The sequence below is a fragment of the Eubalaena glacialis genome, chromosome 14 (genome assembly GCF_028564815.1).
Source record: "Eubalaena glacialis isolate mEubGla1 chromosome 14, mEubGla1.1.hap2.+ XY, whole genome shotgun sequence".
Lineage (NCBI taxonomy): Eukaryota > Metazoa > Chordata > Mammalia > Artiodactyla > Balaenidae > Eubalaena > Eubalaena glacialis.
The window spans coordinates 64,192,737-64,214,185 of NC_083729.1; the positions used below are offsets into that span (position 1 = coordinate 64,192,737).

General features: G+C 37.9%; 2 protein-coding genes across 2 annotated transcripts in view; one reads left to right on the forward strand and one right to left on the reverse strand.

Moving 5' to 3' along the window:
- LOC133104991 (uncharacterized protein C2orf78-like) overlaps positions 1–21,449 on the forward strand; it is an 82,582-nt gene that overhangs the window by 17,784 nt on the left and 43,349 nt on the right.
- Positions 11,388–11,715, reverse strand: LOC133074656 (mitochondrial import inner membrane translocase subunit Tim8 A). Its single transcript, XM_061168588.1, has one exon. The coding sequence runs from the start codon at positions 11,711–11,713 to the stop codon at positions 11,420–11,422; it is 294 nt and encodes a 97-aa protein (XP_061024571.1). The 5' UTR covers positions 11,714–11,715; the 3' UTR covers positions 11,388–11,419.

The window sequence follows — 21,449 nt, forward strand, 5'->3', positions numbered from 1 at the left end:
ATGTATAAAGAAAATTGCTTAGTTCCACATTTAAATTGCACTGAATTTAATTTGAATAAATACATTTCTATGTTGAAATGCTTATATTTCTTTTCTTTTTTTTTTTAATTTTATTTATTTTATTTTTGGCTGTGTTAAGTCTTCATCGCTGCGTGCAGCCTTTCTCTAGTTGCGGCGAGTGGGGGCTACTCTTCATTGCGGTGCACGGGCTTCTCATTGCGGTGGCTTCTCTTGTGGTGGAGCACGGGCTCTAGGCGCGTGGGCTTCGGTAGTTGTGGTGCATGGGCTCAGTAGCTGTGGCTCGCGGGCTCTAGAGCGCAGGCTCAGTAGTTGTGGCACATGGGCTTAGTTGCTCCGCGGCATGTGGGATCTTCCCGGACCAGGGCTCGAACCCGTGTCCCCTGCATTGGCAGGCGGATTGTTAACCACTGCGCTATCAGGGAAGCCCGAGATGGTTATATTTCTTATACATTTTTATTGTGAAATAAAATTATGCCCCCCAAATGTATAGTCTAATAAATATCACACAGAACACCTTTAATGTGTCAGTTACCTATTACCACCGTGATACTGTATAAGAACCTCAAAAATCTCAGTGCTTTATAACAACAGACATTTGCTTTCCTCACTCACGGGCTTATGAGTCAGCTGGAGTTTGGCATCAGGATGCAAAAACGGTTTGGGTCTGTTCCACATGCCTTGTACTGAAACCCAGGCTACTCTGGGCTATGCTGTTTTCATGTTGGTGGCAGAGCACAGGAGAGGAAATCCAACTGTGAAAGTGTATTTTATACCTCTTCTGACATCAAATGGATCAGTCTATATAGAGCCCACAGTTCATGGTTTTACCTTTACATACAGGTACTTGGTAGAAAGGATGCCTTTAAAAGATAAATATTATTTGGTTTAATAATAAAATATTTTTAACTCTGTGGATTCAGAAGTAAAATTTTAAAAAATATTTTAAAAGTATACAGAATAGCATGTTGAATTTATGACTATGTGTCCACTGCTCTGAATTAACAGATTAAGAGTAATATGCTATATGTTTATATTTAGTTCCATTTTCAAGTTTTTTGAAGAAATAAATTTTATGGTTGGACTTTCTTCTTTACCCTTCTCCAGTCCTTTCTTTCTCTCCCAGGAACAACCATTATTTGCTGAATAGTCGCTTCTCCCCCCAGAGATAGGCAGTCCAAAGTAACTTTAAGACTTCTGCATCCAAACATAAAGTTGTTGAGAATTTCAAAAAGCCACTTATCTTGCCTCTGAATTCTCCATCTCCGCATGGTAGCCATTCTTGCTCTGGGTCCATTGTAATTTTGCCCAATTGTTGTTGTCCATTTTCTGCAAACTTTGAACTAAATGGTAAATTTAACCATCACTACCAAGCTTTATATACACTGGTGGAGGAAGAAAACTACTAAGTCAATATTCTAACAATAATGACTACAGCAACGTCCAAAGAGAAGTAGAGGCTACAGCCTATTTTTCCTGTTATTTAAATTCTTCCAGCCTCTATACATTTCCTCCTTCTCCTTGAATTCAGCCAGGTTCTCATTGGCTGGGGTTTTGCCTGATAGGTTGGTACAAGTATTCCTAAGTAGTCTAAGACTTTGCTAGCCCAGCATAGGTTTAAGGTAATTTTTTGCTAATTTCTATGACCAGGCTTGGTAAAGTGGTCCCCTAGGTGTAAGCCATACTCCTACTGACTTTCTTTTTTTAAGGTAACCTTATTTCTCCCTGATAGTTAAGGTCAATTGTAGTTTTAGTCAACACTATGGCATCCTATTCCCTGTATTGTTTCAGTGACATAAAGAATGTAAAATGACTAGATGGCTCCTGTCTCCTGGTAGAAGTGCCCCTCCCTTATTTCTAAGATCTTCCATCAAACAAAGCAGAGTCACAGAGATAGAAAGCAAAAGATTTTAAAGGCTTCTGCCTTTGTTCCTAAATACATGCATTCTGTCTGTGGGATAGGCAAGTACCATATGTGGTTCTGAGCACATGCCATATTTGGTAAGCTGGCATTCCAACCTCAGAAAGTGATGCCTCCCAGCTTGTGCCATAACAGTTATCAGTAAATTGTTCACTCACTTTTTTTTTTGAGTTTACCATAGCTGTGGGTGATCAGGCTTGTGATGAGAACAGTGACTCCCTTTAGGCATCAGCCTTTTGTCTCATTTCCTTCACTATGAAGTCAGTTCCTTGGTTGGAAGCAGGGTACTAGTGATATGGATTCCATGTCAAATCATCAGAATGATGGAGTGGTCAAGGATGGTAACACAATTCTAAGTAATATGAAAGTTGTTATTGCGTCCAGAATGAAGGAGATCTCATTCTACTCTGGGACTATCAGACTCTGTCTAGAGTATTTTGATTTTTATAAACTAGACATGGGCAACCAGGAGTCCATCTAGAGGTGATTACAGGATGCAAGAGAAGACCATGGTCTATAAGGATAAACTGAAGAAGCTGTTGTGTTTAATCAGGAGAAGTGGTAGCTATCTACAAAATTCTATTTGAATGAGCAGTACAACCCCATGAATACTGAGGAGTAACCTAAACAAGGACTTTATAGGACTCGTGTGATGGAAACACTAATCCTTTGTGTAGGCCTAGAAAAGGACAGTAGACTAAAAGAAGGGATGGGATATTTCTGAATGGGAAAATTGAATATTTAAAGATGTCATTTATTCCCAAATGAATTTAAACTCTAATGTAATTCTGCTCAAAATTCTAATGGAATTGTTCTTTTGAACTTGTTTAATTGATCTTAAATTTTTTCAGGAAGAATAATAAAGAAAATACTGGAAAAGAAGAGTAATGGGGAGGATAAATTTTAGCAGCAGCCAGTGGAGTGTTTTAATGGGATGCCTGGAAGTTGCAGACATTATTCTCACCCTTGACCTATGGGCCCAGACTTAGTCATATGTCCATACATGTCTGCAAGGGAGATTGGGAAATACAGTGTACAGATGAGCAGTATGTACCCAGCTAAATATCAAAATGCTGTTACAGAGAGAGAGTTTCTGCCACATCATGAAAGAAAAACAAGGGTATAGAAAAAGATTTCAGGGACTTCCCTGGTGGCGCAGTGGTTAAGAATCCACCTGCCAGTGCAGGGGACACGGGTTCGAGCCCTGGTCCGGGAAGATCCCACATGCCGCGGAGCAACTAAGCCCGTGCGCCACAACTACTGAGCCTGTGCTCTAGAGCCCGCGAGCCACAACTACTGAGCCCATGCTCCACAACTACTGAAGCCTGCGTGCCTAGAGCCTGTGCTCCACAACAAGAGAAGCCACTGCAGTGAGAAGAGTGAGAAGCTCGCGCACCACAACGAAGAGTAGCCCCCCACACCGCAACTAGAGAAAGCCCGCGTGCAGCAATGAAGACCCAATGAAGCAAAAAAAAAAGAAGAAGAAGAAAAAGATTTCATCTTCTATAATAATCAAATTACTACCATGTCACAGACATTTTAGAAAGAATTTTAGCAGTTAGTATTTAAAAAAAAGAAACTTTATAAATGACATAATTTTTCACTCTGAAATCAGAAAATTTATGTGAAATGGGGCAGCAGGGGAGAATGGGTATGCTATAAACAGGAAGTCTTTATTACAGAATTCTTTATTATTGAAAATTTAATCCAGCCTAAATTTTTAACATTATGAGAAGGGTTAAATACACTTAATGTGTAGTATAATGATAAAAAATGTGAAGATAGGAAATAAAATGAATATTTTATTATCAATGTAAAGTAGAAAAACTGAATTCCACATTATACATACTATACACAACTATGTAAACAAATAAGAAATACAGAGGAAAGACCTGTAGAAATACATTAAAATATTAATAATAGTTATCTTTGAGTGGTAAGACTTTGTCTTTTTTATTTCTGTGTATTTTTTTAATATTGAGAATTTATACTTTTATAATGGAAAACTTATTTTGAAAATCTGCCACATAGAAGAGAATTAGATTTACTTTCTATGACTCTGGAGGGAGAACCTCCAAAGATCAGTAGTAGGGGTTAACAACGACCAGGTTTGTGTTCAATATAAGGTAAAGTGTTTCTTAGTTAGAACCATCTAAATATGGAATAGATTGCTAAGAAGTCGTCTTCTCAATGAATCCTACCCTTACCACTCTATTTAAACTGCATCCTACTGCAATTTCCCAAATACTTCTAATCTTCCTCAGCATTTTCTAATTTTTGGGGGGGGGGAGTGGCTGTTTTGGGTCTTTGTTGCTGCACGCGGGCTTTCTCTAGTTGTGGCGAGTGGGGGCTACTCTTCGTTGTGGTGCATGGGTTTCTTATTGTGGTGGCTTCTCCTGTTGCAGAGCACGGGCTCTAGGCGCACAGGTTTCAGTAGTTGCAGCATGAGGGCTCAGTACTCGCAGCACAAGGGCCCTAGAGCACGTGGGCTTCAGTAGTTGCGGCACATGGGCTCAGTAGTTGTGGCGCTCGGGCTCTAGGGCGGGCGGGCTTTGGTAGTTGTGGCACGCAGGCTCAGTAGTTGTGGTGCACAGGCTTAGTTGCTCCACAGCATGTGAGATCTCCCCAGACCAGGTATCGAACCCATGTCCCCTGCATTGGCAGGCAGATTCTTAACCCACTGCACCACCAGGGAAGTCCCAGTATTTTCTAATTTTTTATGTCACTAATAATTTATAAAAATACTAGATGATTTACTTATTTAGTATGCTAATTGTTTACTGTGTATCTCCCTCTTCTAGAACGCTAGTTTACTGATATATTCCAAGAATCTTGACCACTGCTTGGCACATTAAAGGTACTTAATATTTGTTCAGTTAATTAATCAATGTTTTCTTATTAATTATTCTGATCTTTATGTCCGTAGGCCAGCCTTTACTGTTGCCATATAAGCCTTCTGGTAGTACAAAGATGTACTATGTTCCCCAATTAAGACAAATTCCTTCATCTCTGGATTCCAAGTCAGACACCACCATTGAGAGCGCACACTCAGGTATTATGCAGAAATTATTCAAAATTTTATTTTTTGAAATTTTATTTGTGGATTGGCTGTTTAATTCTGGATGACATATGAAAGCTCAGTGCTAGTTAATCTTTAAGTGAAACATGGAGATTTTCATGACTCAGTCTCTGGTTCAGATAGGTGAGTTATTTGGTCAGATGTATTGTGTACACTCAAACATTTGATAAATATTTGAAGAAAATTGTATGAACAGTTACTTGTTTGGGTTAGTGGACTCCATCCAGGACAAAGGTTTCCAAGTTTTCTCTGTTCACAGTCACCTTAGTGTTTGGGTGATTTCTTTTCTCATCATCATAGGGATATAAATCATCAGCAGCATATAAATACATGAAGTATTTTTTCAGATACTAAGCTATTATGTTATTAGGACATAAATATACTTACCATTTTGATCTTACAGCTTAATAAGCAAAAATATTTTTGGTTTTGTGTTTGAAAGAAAACATTTTACTTTGTTCATAAATATGCATAATTACTTGCTAACGAGATATGTGTGGCTATTAGGGCACAGTTTCTCAAACCTTGAGACGAGATTGGACACAACCACCCTCATTTATTGCTTTTGTTACAGAAACTGTCAAAAATCCAACTCTGCAGAGATACAGACAGCAGCATGGAAAGGACTGTAGCAGTATCTAATGTTGAAACGTTAAACTATCTTTAGCTATTAGTTTTTGTCCTGTACACCAGATATTACATATCACTGTTTCTCTAGAATTTTAAAATATCCCACAACATCCCTGTGAGATCACCACAATAGAACTGCAGATTTAGAAAATGAATAGCATCCTGTGGAGGAACTGAATAAATATTTTCTGTGGAAAATTATAAGGATACTGAGTTGGTATGGTGCGGGGTTTTGATTGTTGGGATAACATATTGATTGGTCCACGGGAGTTGACTTGGTTCAGTTTAGATATAAATTGTTCATGATTTGTCAATAGGCATCTTTATAGGTGTAGAAATTAAAAAGAAAGTAGTTGTCCCTGGTCTTACGCAGATTTTCTGTTAATTTTAAGAGGACCCAACTAGTATCTAATGGTATCTGAGTTAAAGCCCCTGATATAATTGCTCCTGATTTCCCACTGTGATGCCACTGAAAAAAAGAACCACAAAATGCTCATATGTTAGGATTGATTATGAAGCCTATAACCAGGAACTGGAAGAAATTTTCACTACCTGCATGGCTATGATTTTAAAAACACACTTAATGGCTACGAGACATAAAACAAGCTTACTTAATTGATTGTAGGTAGGAAAATCTTTTATCTCAGTCTCACTTTCAGCCCCCTAGTTCAGAAGACAGAATGTACCAATAGAAGTCTAATCAGGTGTTCCAATATTTTTTGAGGCCTCCTGTGTACTTCTATTCATTTACATCCTAACTCTTCCCTTTGGAGACATTAACTTTGAGAAAAATTGGACAGTAGTGGGAAGAGGAAATGACTCAGGGATGGTACACTGTATCCTGAGAAATACTGTCCGTATAAATAAAGTACTGACTGCATCAATTAGACAAGAAGAGATCTGTTGGCTATATATACTTGAGGTTGTCATTTATCATGTTCTGCATCTATTCTGAGAGTGAGGGAGTTGACAGTAGAAAATAATAGTTTCTTAGACCAGTAGAGCTGATCTAGATGAAAGCCTAGGAATTGTTCTGATAGATATTGTCTATTAGTATGTTGTGATTCTATAGATACTAGAAAGATCCAACTAGAGTTTGGGGCCAAGGGCAAGTCATAAACCATTGCAGATATTTGGACCAAATAATTTCTCCTCAGTTGAGAATGAGTAAACAATTGAACTCATAAAATTCTTTTAAAAACAAAAACAAAGGGACTTCCCTGGTGGTGCAGTGGTTAAGAATCCACCTGCCAATGCAGAGGACACGGGTTCCAGCCCTGGTCCGGGAAGATCCCACATACCACAGAGCAACTAAGCCTGTGCGCCACAACTACTGAGCCTGCGCTTTAGAGCCTGCGAGCCAGAACTACTGAAGCCCGCACGCCTAGAGCCCGTGCTCCGCAACAAGAGAAGCCACTGCAATGAGAAGCCCGCGCACTGCAACGAAGAGTAGCCCCCGCTCGCCGCAACTAGAGAAAGCCCGTGCACGGCACCGAAGACCCTACACAGGCAAAAATAAAAATAAATAAATTAAAAACAAAACAAAAACAAAAAAACAAGGCAAAGGTAAGCTCGCAAAGAAAGAGATAGATGTTAGAGATTTACTCATTAGGTCAAGTAACACTCTGAAGTAGTAACAGGATTTCATTTATATCTGACAGTAAGTTCTGTGAAGATAGGTACTATGTCTTTTTTTTTGTAAGCCATTTTATACCTCATACCAATATATAATAGAGATGTTATTTTTATATTCATTTAAAGACATTTAAATACTTTATGTACTAGTACTGTCAATAGGAGCAAAAAGCCATGGGGAGAGAACTGGCTGGGATTTTTAAAACAAAGTGAGGAGTTAATAGCAGAAAAAAATGGTGGAGTAAAGACCTCCAAAATTTTGCCCTGTGATGAAAGCAACAGAATTTTGGCAAAACTTTATGGAAAACTTTTCCAAAACTCTGGAAATTAACCAAAGGCTTGTAGCTTTTGTAGTAAGCATTTATTCAAGAAAAAATGGCTGAACCTTGATAAGAATAGTAAGCTTGTGGCATTTTAACTTGCCCTATTCTCATTGCCACACTCAGCTCCGTGATAACCTTGAAAAATATCAGCCTGCATTCCCAGGACTGGAGGGAGCAGAACAGAGCTGGACCTCTTTCACAATTTCATTCCCAAAGAATTGTCAGTATTTGACCTGTCTGATGGCTCTCTGGAAGACTCCACTCAAAAGGCTTATCTTTATTTGAACTTACTCAGAGCTATCCAGTGCGTATGAGCCTCTGTGTCTATGTGTGAGGTGTTTGTTTGTCAAAAAACACTTACAGGCAAGTGTTTTATTTTAGTTTCTTAAATATTTATTTATTTAATTTATTTATTTTGGCTGCGCCAGGTCTTAGTTGCACCACTCAGGATCTTCGTTGCGGCATGCGGACTCCTTAGTTGCAGGACCTAGTTCCCTGACCAGGGATCGATCCCACGGCCCCTGCATTGGGAGCTCGGAGTCTTACCCCCTAGACCACCAGGGAAGTCCCCAGGCGAGTGTTTTAATGTCACAATGCATGAGGCAGTGGATAACACTTGAGACAAACAATAGACTAATCAAAAGCTTTAACAGAAAAACTGAGGATGAGAAGTCCATAGATATTTTGAAAAGCATTGCTATATTCCTAGGACTCTAGAAGACCACAAGTGTGCACAGGCCTGAGTGCATGCTCAGGAAAGATCTGAGAGGGGCCTACCCTTTACCTTTGGCTGCCCTTGAGGCTCTGGGCAAGAAGAAAGGGAAGGCTAAGGCAGAATTGATAACTCCCTGCCCTCAGCGTTGATGGCTATGTGCACGTAGTCCCTCGGCAAAGACTGGGAGATTTATTGTTTCTAGATGTTTAAGGATATCTCCATCTAGGCGTTAGCTGACCACTAAGCTAGTTGAGTGGCAGCTTCAGTAGACTTTATAGAATTTGTTCAGAAAAGTTACTTAAAAAAAAACAGTGTAAAGCAACAGCAGGAAACCCTAGGGAGGCAGTAGACTCTGATTTCCAGGGTTGTCACATTATATTTTTTAAGATGTCCAGTTTTCAACAAAAAGTTACAAGATATGGAAATTCAAAGTAAAAAAAAAATATATGGACCATACAAAAGAAAAATAGCAGTTTAGAAACTGTCTGTGAGGAATCTCAGACATTGGACTTACTAAATGAAGATGTTAAAATAGCTATTTAAAATATGTTCAAAGAACTAAATGAAACCATGTCTAAAGAAGTATAAGAACAGTGTCTTACCAAATAGAGAATATCAATACAGAGAAATTACAAAAAAGAACCAAATAGAAGATCTGTAGTTGAAAAGTACAATAACTAAAATAAAAAATTGACTGGAGAAAGCTCAGTATCAGATTTGAACAGGCAGAAGTATGAGTCAGTGAACTTGAAGATAGGCCAATTGAGATTATCCAGTGTGAGAAACAGAAAGAAAAAAGAATGAAGAGAAATTAACAGAATCTCAGAGTCCCGTGGGACACCTTCAAGCATCCTATTATACACATAATGGGAGTTCCAGATGAAGAGACAGAAAAAGAGACTGAAGGAGTATTTGGAGAAATAATGGCCTAAAATTTCACAAATTTGATGACTGCTGTTCATCTGCACATCCCAAAAGCTCAAGGAAGTCCAAGCATGATACAGTCAAAGAGAGCCACATCTAGATACATCATAAACCATCAAATGACAAAGACAGTGTTAAAGCAGCAAGAGCGGAGTTATCATGTACAAAGAATCTTCAATAAGACTAGTTGCTGATTTTTCATCAGAAACCATAGAGGCCAGAAGGCATTGCAATGACATATGCAAAGAGCTGAGGAAAAAATCCTGCCTACCAAGTATTCTGTACCTAGCAAAACTACCCTTCAGAAATGAAGGAGAGATTAAGACGTTCTCAGATAAACAACAGTTGAAAGACTCCACTGCTAGCAAACTGACCCACAGAAAATACTAAAGAGACTTTTTTCAAGATGGAATGGTCAACACCAGACAGTAACTTAAATCCACATGAAAAAAGTACTAAAGGTAACTACATAAGTAAATACAAAAGACAGTATAAATTTATTTTTGTTTGTAATTCAGTTTTTCTCCTATATGACTTAAAAGACAAATGCAGTATAAGCAAATCCCAAATACATAAAGAAAAACTAACAGAATTAAAATGAAAAAACCTGACACTATTTTTTTAAATAAATAAATAAATTTATTTATTTATTTATTTATTTGTATTTTTATTTTTGGCTGCGTTGGGTCTTTGTTGCCGCGCACGGGTTTTCTCTAGCTGTGGCGAGCAGGGGCTACTCTTTGTTGTGGTGCGCGGGCTTCTCGTTGAGGTGGCTTCTCTTGTTGAGGAGCACGGGCTCTAAGTGCATGGGCTTCAGTAGTTGTGGCTCTTGGGCTCTAGAGCGCAGGCTCAGTAGTTTTGGCGCGCGGGCTTTGTTGCTCCGCGGCATGTGGGATCTTCCCAGAACAGGGCTCGAGCCCGTGTCCCCTGCATTGGCAGGCGGATTCTTAACCACTGTACCACCAGGGAAGTCCAAAAAACTGACACTATTAAAGGGAGAAATATTTCAAGCCAATAGCAAAAGGTCATATATTGTATAATTCCATGTATATGAAATGTCCAGAATAAGCAAATCCATATAGACAGAAAGTAGATTAGTGGATGCCAGGGGATGTTGGGGAGGGGAAAATAGGGAGTAACAGCTAACATATACAAGATTTCTTTGTGGAGGCGTGACAAAAATGTTCTGGAATTAGATAGCAATATTGGTTGTGAAAATACTAAGAACTAGTGAATTGTACACTTACTTTAATTGGTGAATTTTTTTTTTTGAATCTTGTAGAAGCTTTTATTTCAGTGATTAAAAGAATGCAGTAAATGGAAACTATGCTGGTTTACATTAGGCATGCACCTCTACCTGAAACTGCTGTTAGTTTCTGACTGGCCTAAATCTTTATAACTTATTTTTTCATTTAGGCACATCTTTAAATTTTTTTGGACCCTGACGTACAGGGTAAGTTAACTTCTTCCTTGTGGCAGTTTAGTATGAGAATTATGTTCGCTGGCTAGATTCCTTTAACTAAAGGCCTCTAGACTCTCAGGCTACCTGTACTAGCTCAAGACTGTACTTTCTATATAGATATTTAAGTGAATCACAGTATAAGGGAGGGAGATAATCTAGAAAGGTGAAATGTACTGTATGAATACTCCATACATTTTTTTTCCAGCACTGATAATCAAACACTAGATAAGGAGGCCTACAGTCAAGTACCAAATTACTCTTTCCCCCACTGCTGCCCTTTCTGAGAGACACAAAGATGTATATCGATCTCTCCAGAAATCTGAAAGGAATCCACACAAATAACAGATTATTACCTATGTGGTCCCACATATCAAATTATAGAGCAGTTCCACTATTAAAATTATAGGAAGCAGTTAATGGGACTATGAGGAAAGCATCGTCCCACATACAGTAACATACACCTAGTAGAGTTTTCCATTCATCTGTCAATTGTTTTCCCAAGATTAGCATTAAAAAACACAACCCCAAACACATTTGACCCTCAAACCACCCCCACACACAAAAATTGGTCTTTGTTCATTCTCAGATGACAGGATGTCCCAAGAGTGACAAAGGTGGGAGCCGATCCCCCCACAGCTTTTTCTTCAACCATCCCATCAACTGCTCTTCATTTCTTGAACTACCTTTCTTTTCCAGAGAGGTAATACTCAGGTCAGTCAGAAAGGCTTTCTGAGAAGACTGGCTTGGATTTCTGGGTCTGTTCCAGTCGATTCAAGATGAATTGGCTTGTATCAATGAAGCGCTCAACGCAGTTCACAAAACAGGCCTCAGCCCGACTGTCCAACTTTGGCCCAGGCTTGTCCATGCACTTTTCCCAACAAAGTTCCGTCATCTGGTGCACCAGCTGCTGGAAGCGCTGCTTCTGAGTCTCTACCTCGATGAAATGCTGCAGCTGCGGGTCGACCGAGCCCAAACCCGCTGCGGAGGAAGACGAGGAGGACTCCATCCCAGCGCGGCCACGTGTGCTGAGACAAACTCCGCCCCAACTCACCGACCTTCACGTGTCTCCGCGGCGGAACCCTTAATTGGTGAATTTTATGTTTTGTCTCAATTTAGAAAAAAAGTGTGTGTGTGTGGGGGGGGGGGTTGGGCAGGAATGAACATATGAAGGAAAAGACTGCCTAAAACTGTAAAGATTTGGTAACAGATTTAAAATACATTTTGCAGGCAAGAAAGGGTGGAATTAACATGAAGGAAGTTAAATTAGTGATGAGGACAAATCTGAGAGTCTGCAAAATTACAGAGGAAAAAGAAGAAGAAAATGAAAATGCTGTGAAAGATGATGAGAGACATAAGAAACATAGCTAAGTAAACCAAACCAAGAATTATATCTGTAGCTGAGGAAGAAAGTAATATTCAAGCACTTAATTGAGTAAAACATCCTTCTCCTGAAAAGGGGAACACTGTATGCAGATTGAAAGTTGCCATAAAAATCCAGGGAAAAATCAGAGACTGAGACACATATCAGAAAAAGATTTTTGAGTCAAAATAAATAGAAGAAAATCCCATAAATATACAATTAAAAAAAAAAGTTAAGAGAAGAAAATTTAGTCTGATATCAGCCTTATTTAAAATACTAAATGTAAAAATAATGGAACCAAATCTGTATTTGTTAGGAAAATTATATAATTCAAGGATTTATGGACCCAGTGCATTTTCATTAAGCACTATGACAATGAAAAGACATTTTCACAAGTACACAGCAGCTAGAAAGTATATTCAACCACTGTACCTTCTTGAAAAATTCACTTGAAGACTCACCCAGCTGAAGAGATGAATCAAAATGAAGAATTCATTACAGAGAAACGAAGCAATGCTGAAAGTGATCAGTGGTGAACTTTGAAGTCAGTTTAACACAACACTCATCTAAATAGCAAATTTAGTTACAAGGTGGAAAAAAAAATGCGAAAGAAAAAACAATTGTATTTTTTTGTCTTTTTGACTAAAGAGGTGTCATTTTATTCATGACTTGGTGATCAGATAGGTTAAAGAAGTTTTCATAAAAAATAAATTTGACTTGATTAAAATTTAAAATTTGTGTGCACCAAAAAAAAACCACCATCAACATAGTAAAAAGGTTGCACACAGAATTGGAAAAAACATTTGCAATTCATATATCTGATGAGAGATGACTATCCATAATATATGAAGAACTCTTACAGTTCAACAACAGCAAAAAGCAATCTAATTTTTAAATGAGTACAGAATCTGAAGAGATATTTCTCCAGGAAAGATACAGATGGCCAAAAAGAATGTGAAAAGATGTTTTACATCATTAGTCGTGATGGAAATGTAAATAAAAACTACAAAGAGATACCACTTCATACCCATTAGGATGGCTTTTATGAAATAAAAAAGAGCAAGGGTTGGCAGGGATATGGTGAAATTGGAACTCTTGTGTATTGCTGATGGGAATGTAAAATGGTATAGCCACTGTGGAAAACAGTGTAGTGGTTCCTCAAAAAATTAAACATAGAATTACTATATGATCTAGCAATTCTTCTTCTAAGTATATACCCAAAAGAATCGAAAGCAGGGATTTGAACAGATTTTGAACACCCAGGTTCATAGCAGCATTATTAACAATAGCCAAAGGGTGAGAACAATCCAGATGTCTACCACCTGATGAATGGATCAATACAATGTGATACATACATACAACAGAATATTATTCAGCCTTAAAAAGGAGTGAATTTCTGACACATGCTACACTGTGGATGGACTTTGAAGGCATTGTGCTAAGTAATACAAGCCAGTCACAAAAGGGTTGGAGGAGGAGGAAAAGGGAGTTATTGTTTAATAGGTACAGAGTTTCCATTTGGGAAAATGAGTTAATTCTGGAGATGGATGGTGTGATGGTTGCACAACAATGTGAATATACTTAATGCCTTAACTTGTATACTTAAAAATGTTTGAAATGGTAAATTTTATGTATATTTTACCACAATGGAAAAAAGCTACCAAAAAATAAAACTCGAAAAGAATTTTAAAACTAGATATCTGTCTTCCAAATTATTGTTGAGTATATAAAATAAGCAAAATAACATAGAACAAGAACAGGAAACAAGAGGGGCTTCCGTGGTGGCACAGTGGTTAAGAATCTGCCTGCCATCGCAGGGGACACGGGTTCAAGCCCTGGTCCAGGAAGATCCCACATGCCGTGGAGCAGCTAAGTCCATGCACCACAACTACTGAGCCCGCATGCCACGACTACTGAAGCCCGCGAGCCTAGAGCCCATGCTCCGCAACAAGAGAAGCCACTGCAATGAGAAGCCCGCGCACCACAAGGAAGAGTAGCCCCGGCTTGCCGCAACTAGAGAAAGCCCACACAGAGCAACGAAGACCCAACGCAGCCAAAAACAAACAAACAAACAGGAAACAAGAAACTTTAAGATAGCATAAATAAGTCAGATGAATAGATTACGATGAAATGTCTTTAACTATGATAAGTAATTTTGGCGTACATTGGCATTGTGTCATACATGCATTTAAACAAGTTCAATTACATGTATTTAACAAAAAGAGAAGAGGAGAATGAACCTTAAGAGTACAAGTGTGTTGTACCCTCCACACTCTTATCAGCATATTAGCATGAGAGAGTTTGAAATGAGAGGTGGGAAACCTCAGTTCTCGAAGTTCAGTGTCCTCATTTGACTTTTATAGTTTAAGCATCTTTTAACTTGCTTCCCTGAGTATGATTCTAGAGTTTAAGTGTTTTTAGTACAATGTGGTCTCTAAACACAAGTCAGGTACTTCATCAGGTGCTTAGATGCAGGCACAGTGATCTGTTACAAGCCAGGGGGAAAAAGTGGACTCTGATGGATTTATTGAGCAGGCAGGATATCAATTTCAACCTTCAAGGATGATTTTGACCCTGCATGTTCTTTCACTTTTTATGCTGACTTTAAATTCCATTTAAACAAAATATATCTCTATTTGGGTGGGAAAAAAAGATATTGAAAGTATATACATTTTGATCCCACTATATATTCATTTAGAAGGATCTATAACCAAAGTATGCTCGAGTTTTTTGGTTTGTTTTCTGCTTACTTTTCTGAACTTTCTGCAATGACCTGGTTATTTTTTTTTTAAGGTCACAGAAACTTTCAGCTTATGTTCATTTTTTCTTCAACCAAAAAAGTATTAAAGTTCTTACCGTGTCTCTGGCAGATACTATGCTAGGTGCTACATTTATACGGCTGTGCAAAATAAAATAAACATGTCCCCTATGATCATGTTCAAGTGGGGAGACACATATTAACAAATAGATACAAATAAGTACATAATTACAAATGACGAGTTAGGAAAATAAAGAAGAGTTTTAAGAGAGTAAAAGGATCCAGTTTCGCTTTAGGAGCCCATGAAGGCCTTTCCAAAGAAGAAACTTCTGAGCTGAGATCTAGAGGATATAGGTAAGTTAGGCAGGCAGAGAGTGGGGAGTGAGAGTGTGCTGGCGGAAGGGAACAGAATGGGAGGAGCTCCAGAAACAGGAAAGTTGGATGCATTTGCCAAGTGAGAAGAAGGCAGTGTGGGTAGAGCAGAGCTGTGGCTAGATATGGTTAAAGATAGGTAGGTTCAAGATCATCCAGGGTTGTGTAAACCATATTAAGGCACTTGAGCTTTCTTCTAGTAGGCAACTGTGGTTTGATTTACATTTGTACATTTTTTTCAGGCTGCTATATGGAGAATAGCTTGTGGATGGAAAGGCAGGGAGCCCAGGTGAAGGAAGGGAGGGTCAAGAAGTGGAAGTGAGGATACCAGTTAGCTGAAGGCTGTTGCAGTAATTAGTGTCAGAGATGGTAGCACCTAGGATTAGAGTGATGATGACAGAGATGGAGAGAAGTGGACACATTCAACTTATTTTTAGGAAAGAGTTCTTCCTGGACTTGGTAATAGAATATGGAGAGTGAGGGAGAAGGAGGTGAAAAAAAAACAATTTCTAGTTTTCTAGAATAAGCAACTGGGTAAATAAAGGTGCCATTTACTGAGATGGAGAAACCTGAGGAAGAAGCAGATTTGGAGAAGATGGTCAAAATATCTGCTTTGGACATGTTAAAAATGAGATTTCTGTTCCACATCCATGTGGAGATGTTAAACCTGCAGTTGAATGTAAACAAAGTCAGTTTACAGTTAAGGTTTATGCAAGGGCACTATCTAGAAGGTGGCTCTGTTCACGTCATAAACATATGCCATTTTTTATGAAAACACCCAGGTGTGAAGATTCCAAGTCTCCTGTTAGCGTTCTGGAGCAATAATGTTAACTCTCTTCCTGCCTGAAACGTAAATCTGCACACGTTCTGCAGCTGTGCACAGATGCAGGAAAATAAGTACACATACATTCAATGGCATATACACATATGTGTGGCTACACTCTCTTTCAACTGCCCCTCAGCTCCAAGGAGGTTGATTCTCTTGTACATCCATGCACTGTTCTCAGGAACTTAATTATTCTTCCTTGCCTAACTCTGAACCTGACATAATCACCTCTCTTGGAGGATAAAGGGAGGTGGTGAAGAGACCCTCACGTATAGTTGTTTGTGTTGTATCATAATATATAAAACAAAATTTTTTTTTTATGAGGAAGGGACATCGTTTTCTAATTTTTCCTCCAAATGCTTTAGAGGCTAGCTGTGTCCTGAATGCTAGAATCTGAAGCTCAGAAAACAGGTTCCAGCTAGAGATATCTGTTGGTCATCCACATATAGTGTTCCATACATTGATGATCAATGAGTTCATCCAGGAAGAGAAGGGAACCCAGTTCTGACCCCTTGAGGAACTCCAGCACTGAGAGATTTGGTAGAAGAAAGGACACTAAGGATTTACCAGAGAGGTAGGGAGCAAATAAAAGAACGTGATGCCACGGAAGCAAAGAAAAGCTCAGTGTACATATGACCCAGAAGGCTTAATAGGATCCTTGCAATCTGTCCTGAAATATAACTCATGACTTATTTATATTTATACTGTACGAATGAACTGATACTTACCCAGCTTTTATTGCCATACACATTTTAGGTGCTTAGAAAATGCGTGAAGTATGGAGTACCAGTTAAGAAAGAAAAGCATTTTTGTAGAAGATAATTCTATAGTTACTATAAACTCCTGTACGTCCAGAGATGTTCTTTTGCCTCTTATATGTGACATGGATAAACTTTTCTTATCAGTTCCTATATTAGTGGATTTAAGAATATTGAAATATATTTTAAAGAAAATAAAGTTACTTTCAAATCTTGTATTACTTTATCACATAAAATTTTCCTTACGATGTTTTGTCTTTTGTATTACTGTCAGATTAAGCTTCCTACAATGTAACTGATTGCAGTTCCCTTTATTAAAAAATCCTTAATGATGTTGCATTTCATGTACAGTAAAATTTACACTCTTTACCCCTTTAGCTTGGGAGTCCATGCCCTGCTGAATTTTGTCCCAAACAATTACTTTTTAATATCTCCCACCAGTCTCTTTAATGTAGTCCATAATACAGTCTGACCACAAAAGTATCTGATTTTTTTGCTTCCTCTATTTTCCTGCTTCCTGGTCTTTGCTAATGCTGTAACCTCTACCTAAAATGCCTTTGTTTCTTCCTCCCCATATTTCAAAAAGCCTACTTACTTTCCAAGGTACAAACTATTTTCTCCTCCTCTGAAAACGTTCCTGAGCCGGAAATTGTCTCCCTTCTAATTTATATGTCTCCTCTTATGTCATTTGCTTCTCCAGTACATTGTTGCAATATTGGACATTTCTGACAGCTTCAGTTTGACTCATGTCTCCTTCTGATTACCCTGTAACACTCCCATGGTAGTGCCTTTTTTATAGAAGTGGTTTAAGAGGTAAATTTTTTGTCTTTCTTCAATCTGTACTTGTGTTAACTGTACTACTTTTCCATTTTTCTGTAGGATCCAATGATGGATGCCATTGCTCCAGACTTCCCGGCTCAGGCGCTAGGCACAAGGGATGATGACCTGGCAGACACTGTTAACATTAAACATAAAGAGGGGATCTACAGTAAGAGTGTGGTAACTAAGGCATCCTTGTCAATGGGGATAAAAACCCTTTCAGAAAGATAATGCAGGTGACTGGATTGGCTTTGTGTATTCTGTGGCCTTTTTTTTTCCTGTTCATCTTAAATGGGAGTATGGTCCAGGCTTTCTTTTTTTTCTGCTTTGTTAATGCAAACTTTTCTCCTAGCTGTTTTATTGGATATGTACAAGAAGGAAAATAAAAAATCTTTTTAAATGCTTTAGATTTTTGAAAACTGTAGACTTTATTTTCACTATGGGAAATATATTGCAACCTTTGAAATGAAATAATATCCATTTAAGTATGTTTTAAAGGCTAAAATTCATAGAAAATCTTGATTAAAATGCCTCATGAATTTATCTGTCAGATGGTACAAACTAATATCTCATAGGTTGGATTCTGCAGGAAAGTGTATGGCTCACATGGTGTTTAAATTTTTAAAACTTTTGCTGCCAACATCTAAAAATAAGATTTTGGGCTTCCCTTGAGAAGTCAGAATATGTAGTTGCACTCAACTTGTATTCCTCCATGGCAGTTATCGTTGACCCTGAGGCATGGTTGTCTTCTGCAGAGAGGACATACATTCTCCTGTTTGCTTCAGTCCCCACGAGTCTCAGACTCAATCCACTTCATACATCTACCTTGTCAGTCTGGTGACTGTGGGTATTTGAGTTTTCATCCTTGCCCCTAGATATAGGCCCCACTGTTTTATAAAAGATTTTAATCTTTAGGAATCTGCATGATTTTTTTTTCCTTTGCATCCCTGACATTGTGCTTCTTTAATTGATGCACAGTAGTATTTATTAAATGAAAATTCCAGGAGCCACTGAAAATTCTACATGTATACTTGCGTGTGTTGCTTTGTTGCATTTACAGTTTTTTATTCCTGCACATAGCTATTAGCCAAATAGGACCTACTGATCCCGGGGCAGTATTCAAACATAGGCTGGCTCTATGTTCCAGTTTTGGCATAGTGTTAATGACTTCATGTGATGTTGTTAATGCTTTTATGAGGAAACCGAATGAAAGGCTGCTTGCTAAAGTGCACACATTTATTCTTCCAGATAACTTTTTGTTGCACTGAAAAGCATTTTGAAGTCTTTTGAAATAAGATGATAAAAGAAGCACATCTGCCAGTTAACATGGAGGCTGCCAAGTAAACAGAAAGGCAAATATTTTTGCAAAATGTAGTTCATAAATGAAAACTCTCATATACTAGCTATATACTAGTGGCAATTTGGTACATATAGATAACCCTGTGATCCCACTGTCAGACAATTGAGAAGGAGGTGGATATGGAAAAATTGGCAGGGAACAAAGTGATACACTAAGGGAACGCCATCAGAAGTCTGCACAATGAACTTACCAAATATAACTCACCTCTAGTTTGCATTTGGTAAGGATGATGTGTGTGAAATAAAGTTGGGCTTTGTTAACTGAGGGACCCCTATAACCTCCCACTTGTTATGGGGGTCTACTGCTACTATTATTGTTGGTCTATTTCCAGACTGCATCCTAAGGAAAAGTCCTCCTATTTCACCGTCGGAGAAGCCCAGCCTCAGAGCCTCTCACTTTAAAGGATTAAGAAGAAGAGGGGGAAGATGCCTGCTGGGGAAAATTGAATAGTGACTTTTGTATAATAGCTAAGTGAGCCCATTAAATATATCAGAAGTAAAAATCTCAGTAGAAGGATTGGAATATAAAAGTGAGAAAATCTGTTAGGAAACAGAACATAAAAAGAAGGGAAAAGAAAAAAAATTCAAGATTGGCCCCAAAGGGTCAACATCAAAAAACAGGTGTTCCATAGAGATAATAGAGAAGATAGAAAAGAAGGACCCAAAGGACTAGTATAGGAATAAATTCCAAAACTGAAGGATATGAATTTCCATGTTAATAGGAACTGTCATGTACATAAAAATCCACACCAAGGCACATGACCTTGAGATTTCGAAACACTGGCAAGGAAAGAGATTCTGAAAGCTTCCAGAAAGAAAACAGGTACCATATAAAGAAATGCAAATTAGACTGACATTAAGCTTTTCAAAAATAATACATGGAACTAGAAACCAAAGGAGTAATGCCTTGAAATTCTGAGGGAAAACTATTTCACTAAATAAAACGAAGGAGTAGATTTAATATTTGTTAAAGGAAAACATGGGATGGAGGAAATGGGGACGACATAGGAGAGAGGGGAAAGGAATTGCCATTGCAGTGGTGGTACAGAAGATCTAGGACAAGTTCAGATTGAGGACTGCAAGAAAAAGGTCAAGTTGATAGAATACCTTATGTAGTTGACTGTATTTAGAAGAGATTTTCAATTCTATTTACATTTATGAGGATGATGTAGGGATTGGTATATAGAAACATAGCAAATGCAGAAATAGGCAATTATTAACTCCTCAGTAAAAGCAAAACTTTGTAAAAAAAAATAAATGTGATTACAGTATACTAGTTGGTTTAACTGTGAATAATAGACACATAACACAATCACTGAATATTGATTTAATCATCATGACTACTATTTACATAATATATAAACAATGAACATTAATATAGGACTAAAACTTTTCAGAAGATAGATTGAGGGAATATGGGTGTGACAGGAAAGTTCTATAAAAGGTAAATCCATATGATCCTAGAAGGAAATCAAAAAATAATTTCTGGAACTAAAAAGGATACAGCAATATAAAGCATGTTATTTGGAAACAAGGATAGTGATACTAGAAGAAATGGCTAAATAAATTGGTGGTGTTTGAAAACTGTTGATTTCTGTTATAAGTTTACTGGAACTATTTGACTTTCAAAACCATTTGTATGTGTTATTTTGATTAGTTTATAGTTTATTTTGCCTTACCTCCCAAAACATGGAAGAGATGGAAAATGATATATTTGGCAAATACTAACTAAAATAAAGCTAATGGGCAACGTTAATATTGACAAAATAAAATTCCAGACCAAAAAATATTAATATATATTATGAGTTTACCTCGTAAGAACAAAAGGCTCAAATATACCAATAAGATAAAATTTGAGTTTATTTTCTTTTACTCAAACTTGTATGCAGGAAAAATGACAGGAAAATATAGGTAAACCCAACAATACATACCTATCAGAAACTGAGAGACCAGGAAAGAAAATTAAAGTAGACAAGATTTAAAAATGGACTTTAAAAGTTTGACTTACTATAGAGAACTTTTCATTTTTTTAAAGAACACACGGAACACTTAGAAAAATTGATGAAGCTGTTGGTTTTGAAGAATTGATGTTCAAAAAGAACAGCTTCTTTGACTACAGTGTAGCTAAATTAGGACTCAACAATAAAAACATGGAATAACAAAATGAAACAAAAATCTGTTTTATGGGTTAAGTAGTAATTGCCCCAAAATTCATGTCCACAGGAAACTTCAGAATGTGATGTTATTTGGAAATAGGGTCTTTGCAGATGTCATTAGTTAAAGATCTCTAGGTTATATCATCCTGGATGTAGGGTGGGCCTTAAATCCAATGATTAGTGTACTTACAAAAAGAGGAGAGGAGGCCATGTGAAGACAGGAGCAGAGACTGGAGTTATGCTGTCCAAAGCCAGGGAGCACTAGGGGTCACTAGAAGCTGGAAGAGACAAAGAAGGATTCTCCCAGATAGACTAGTTCTAAAACATGGTTTTA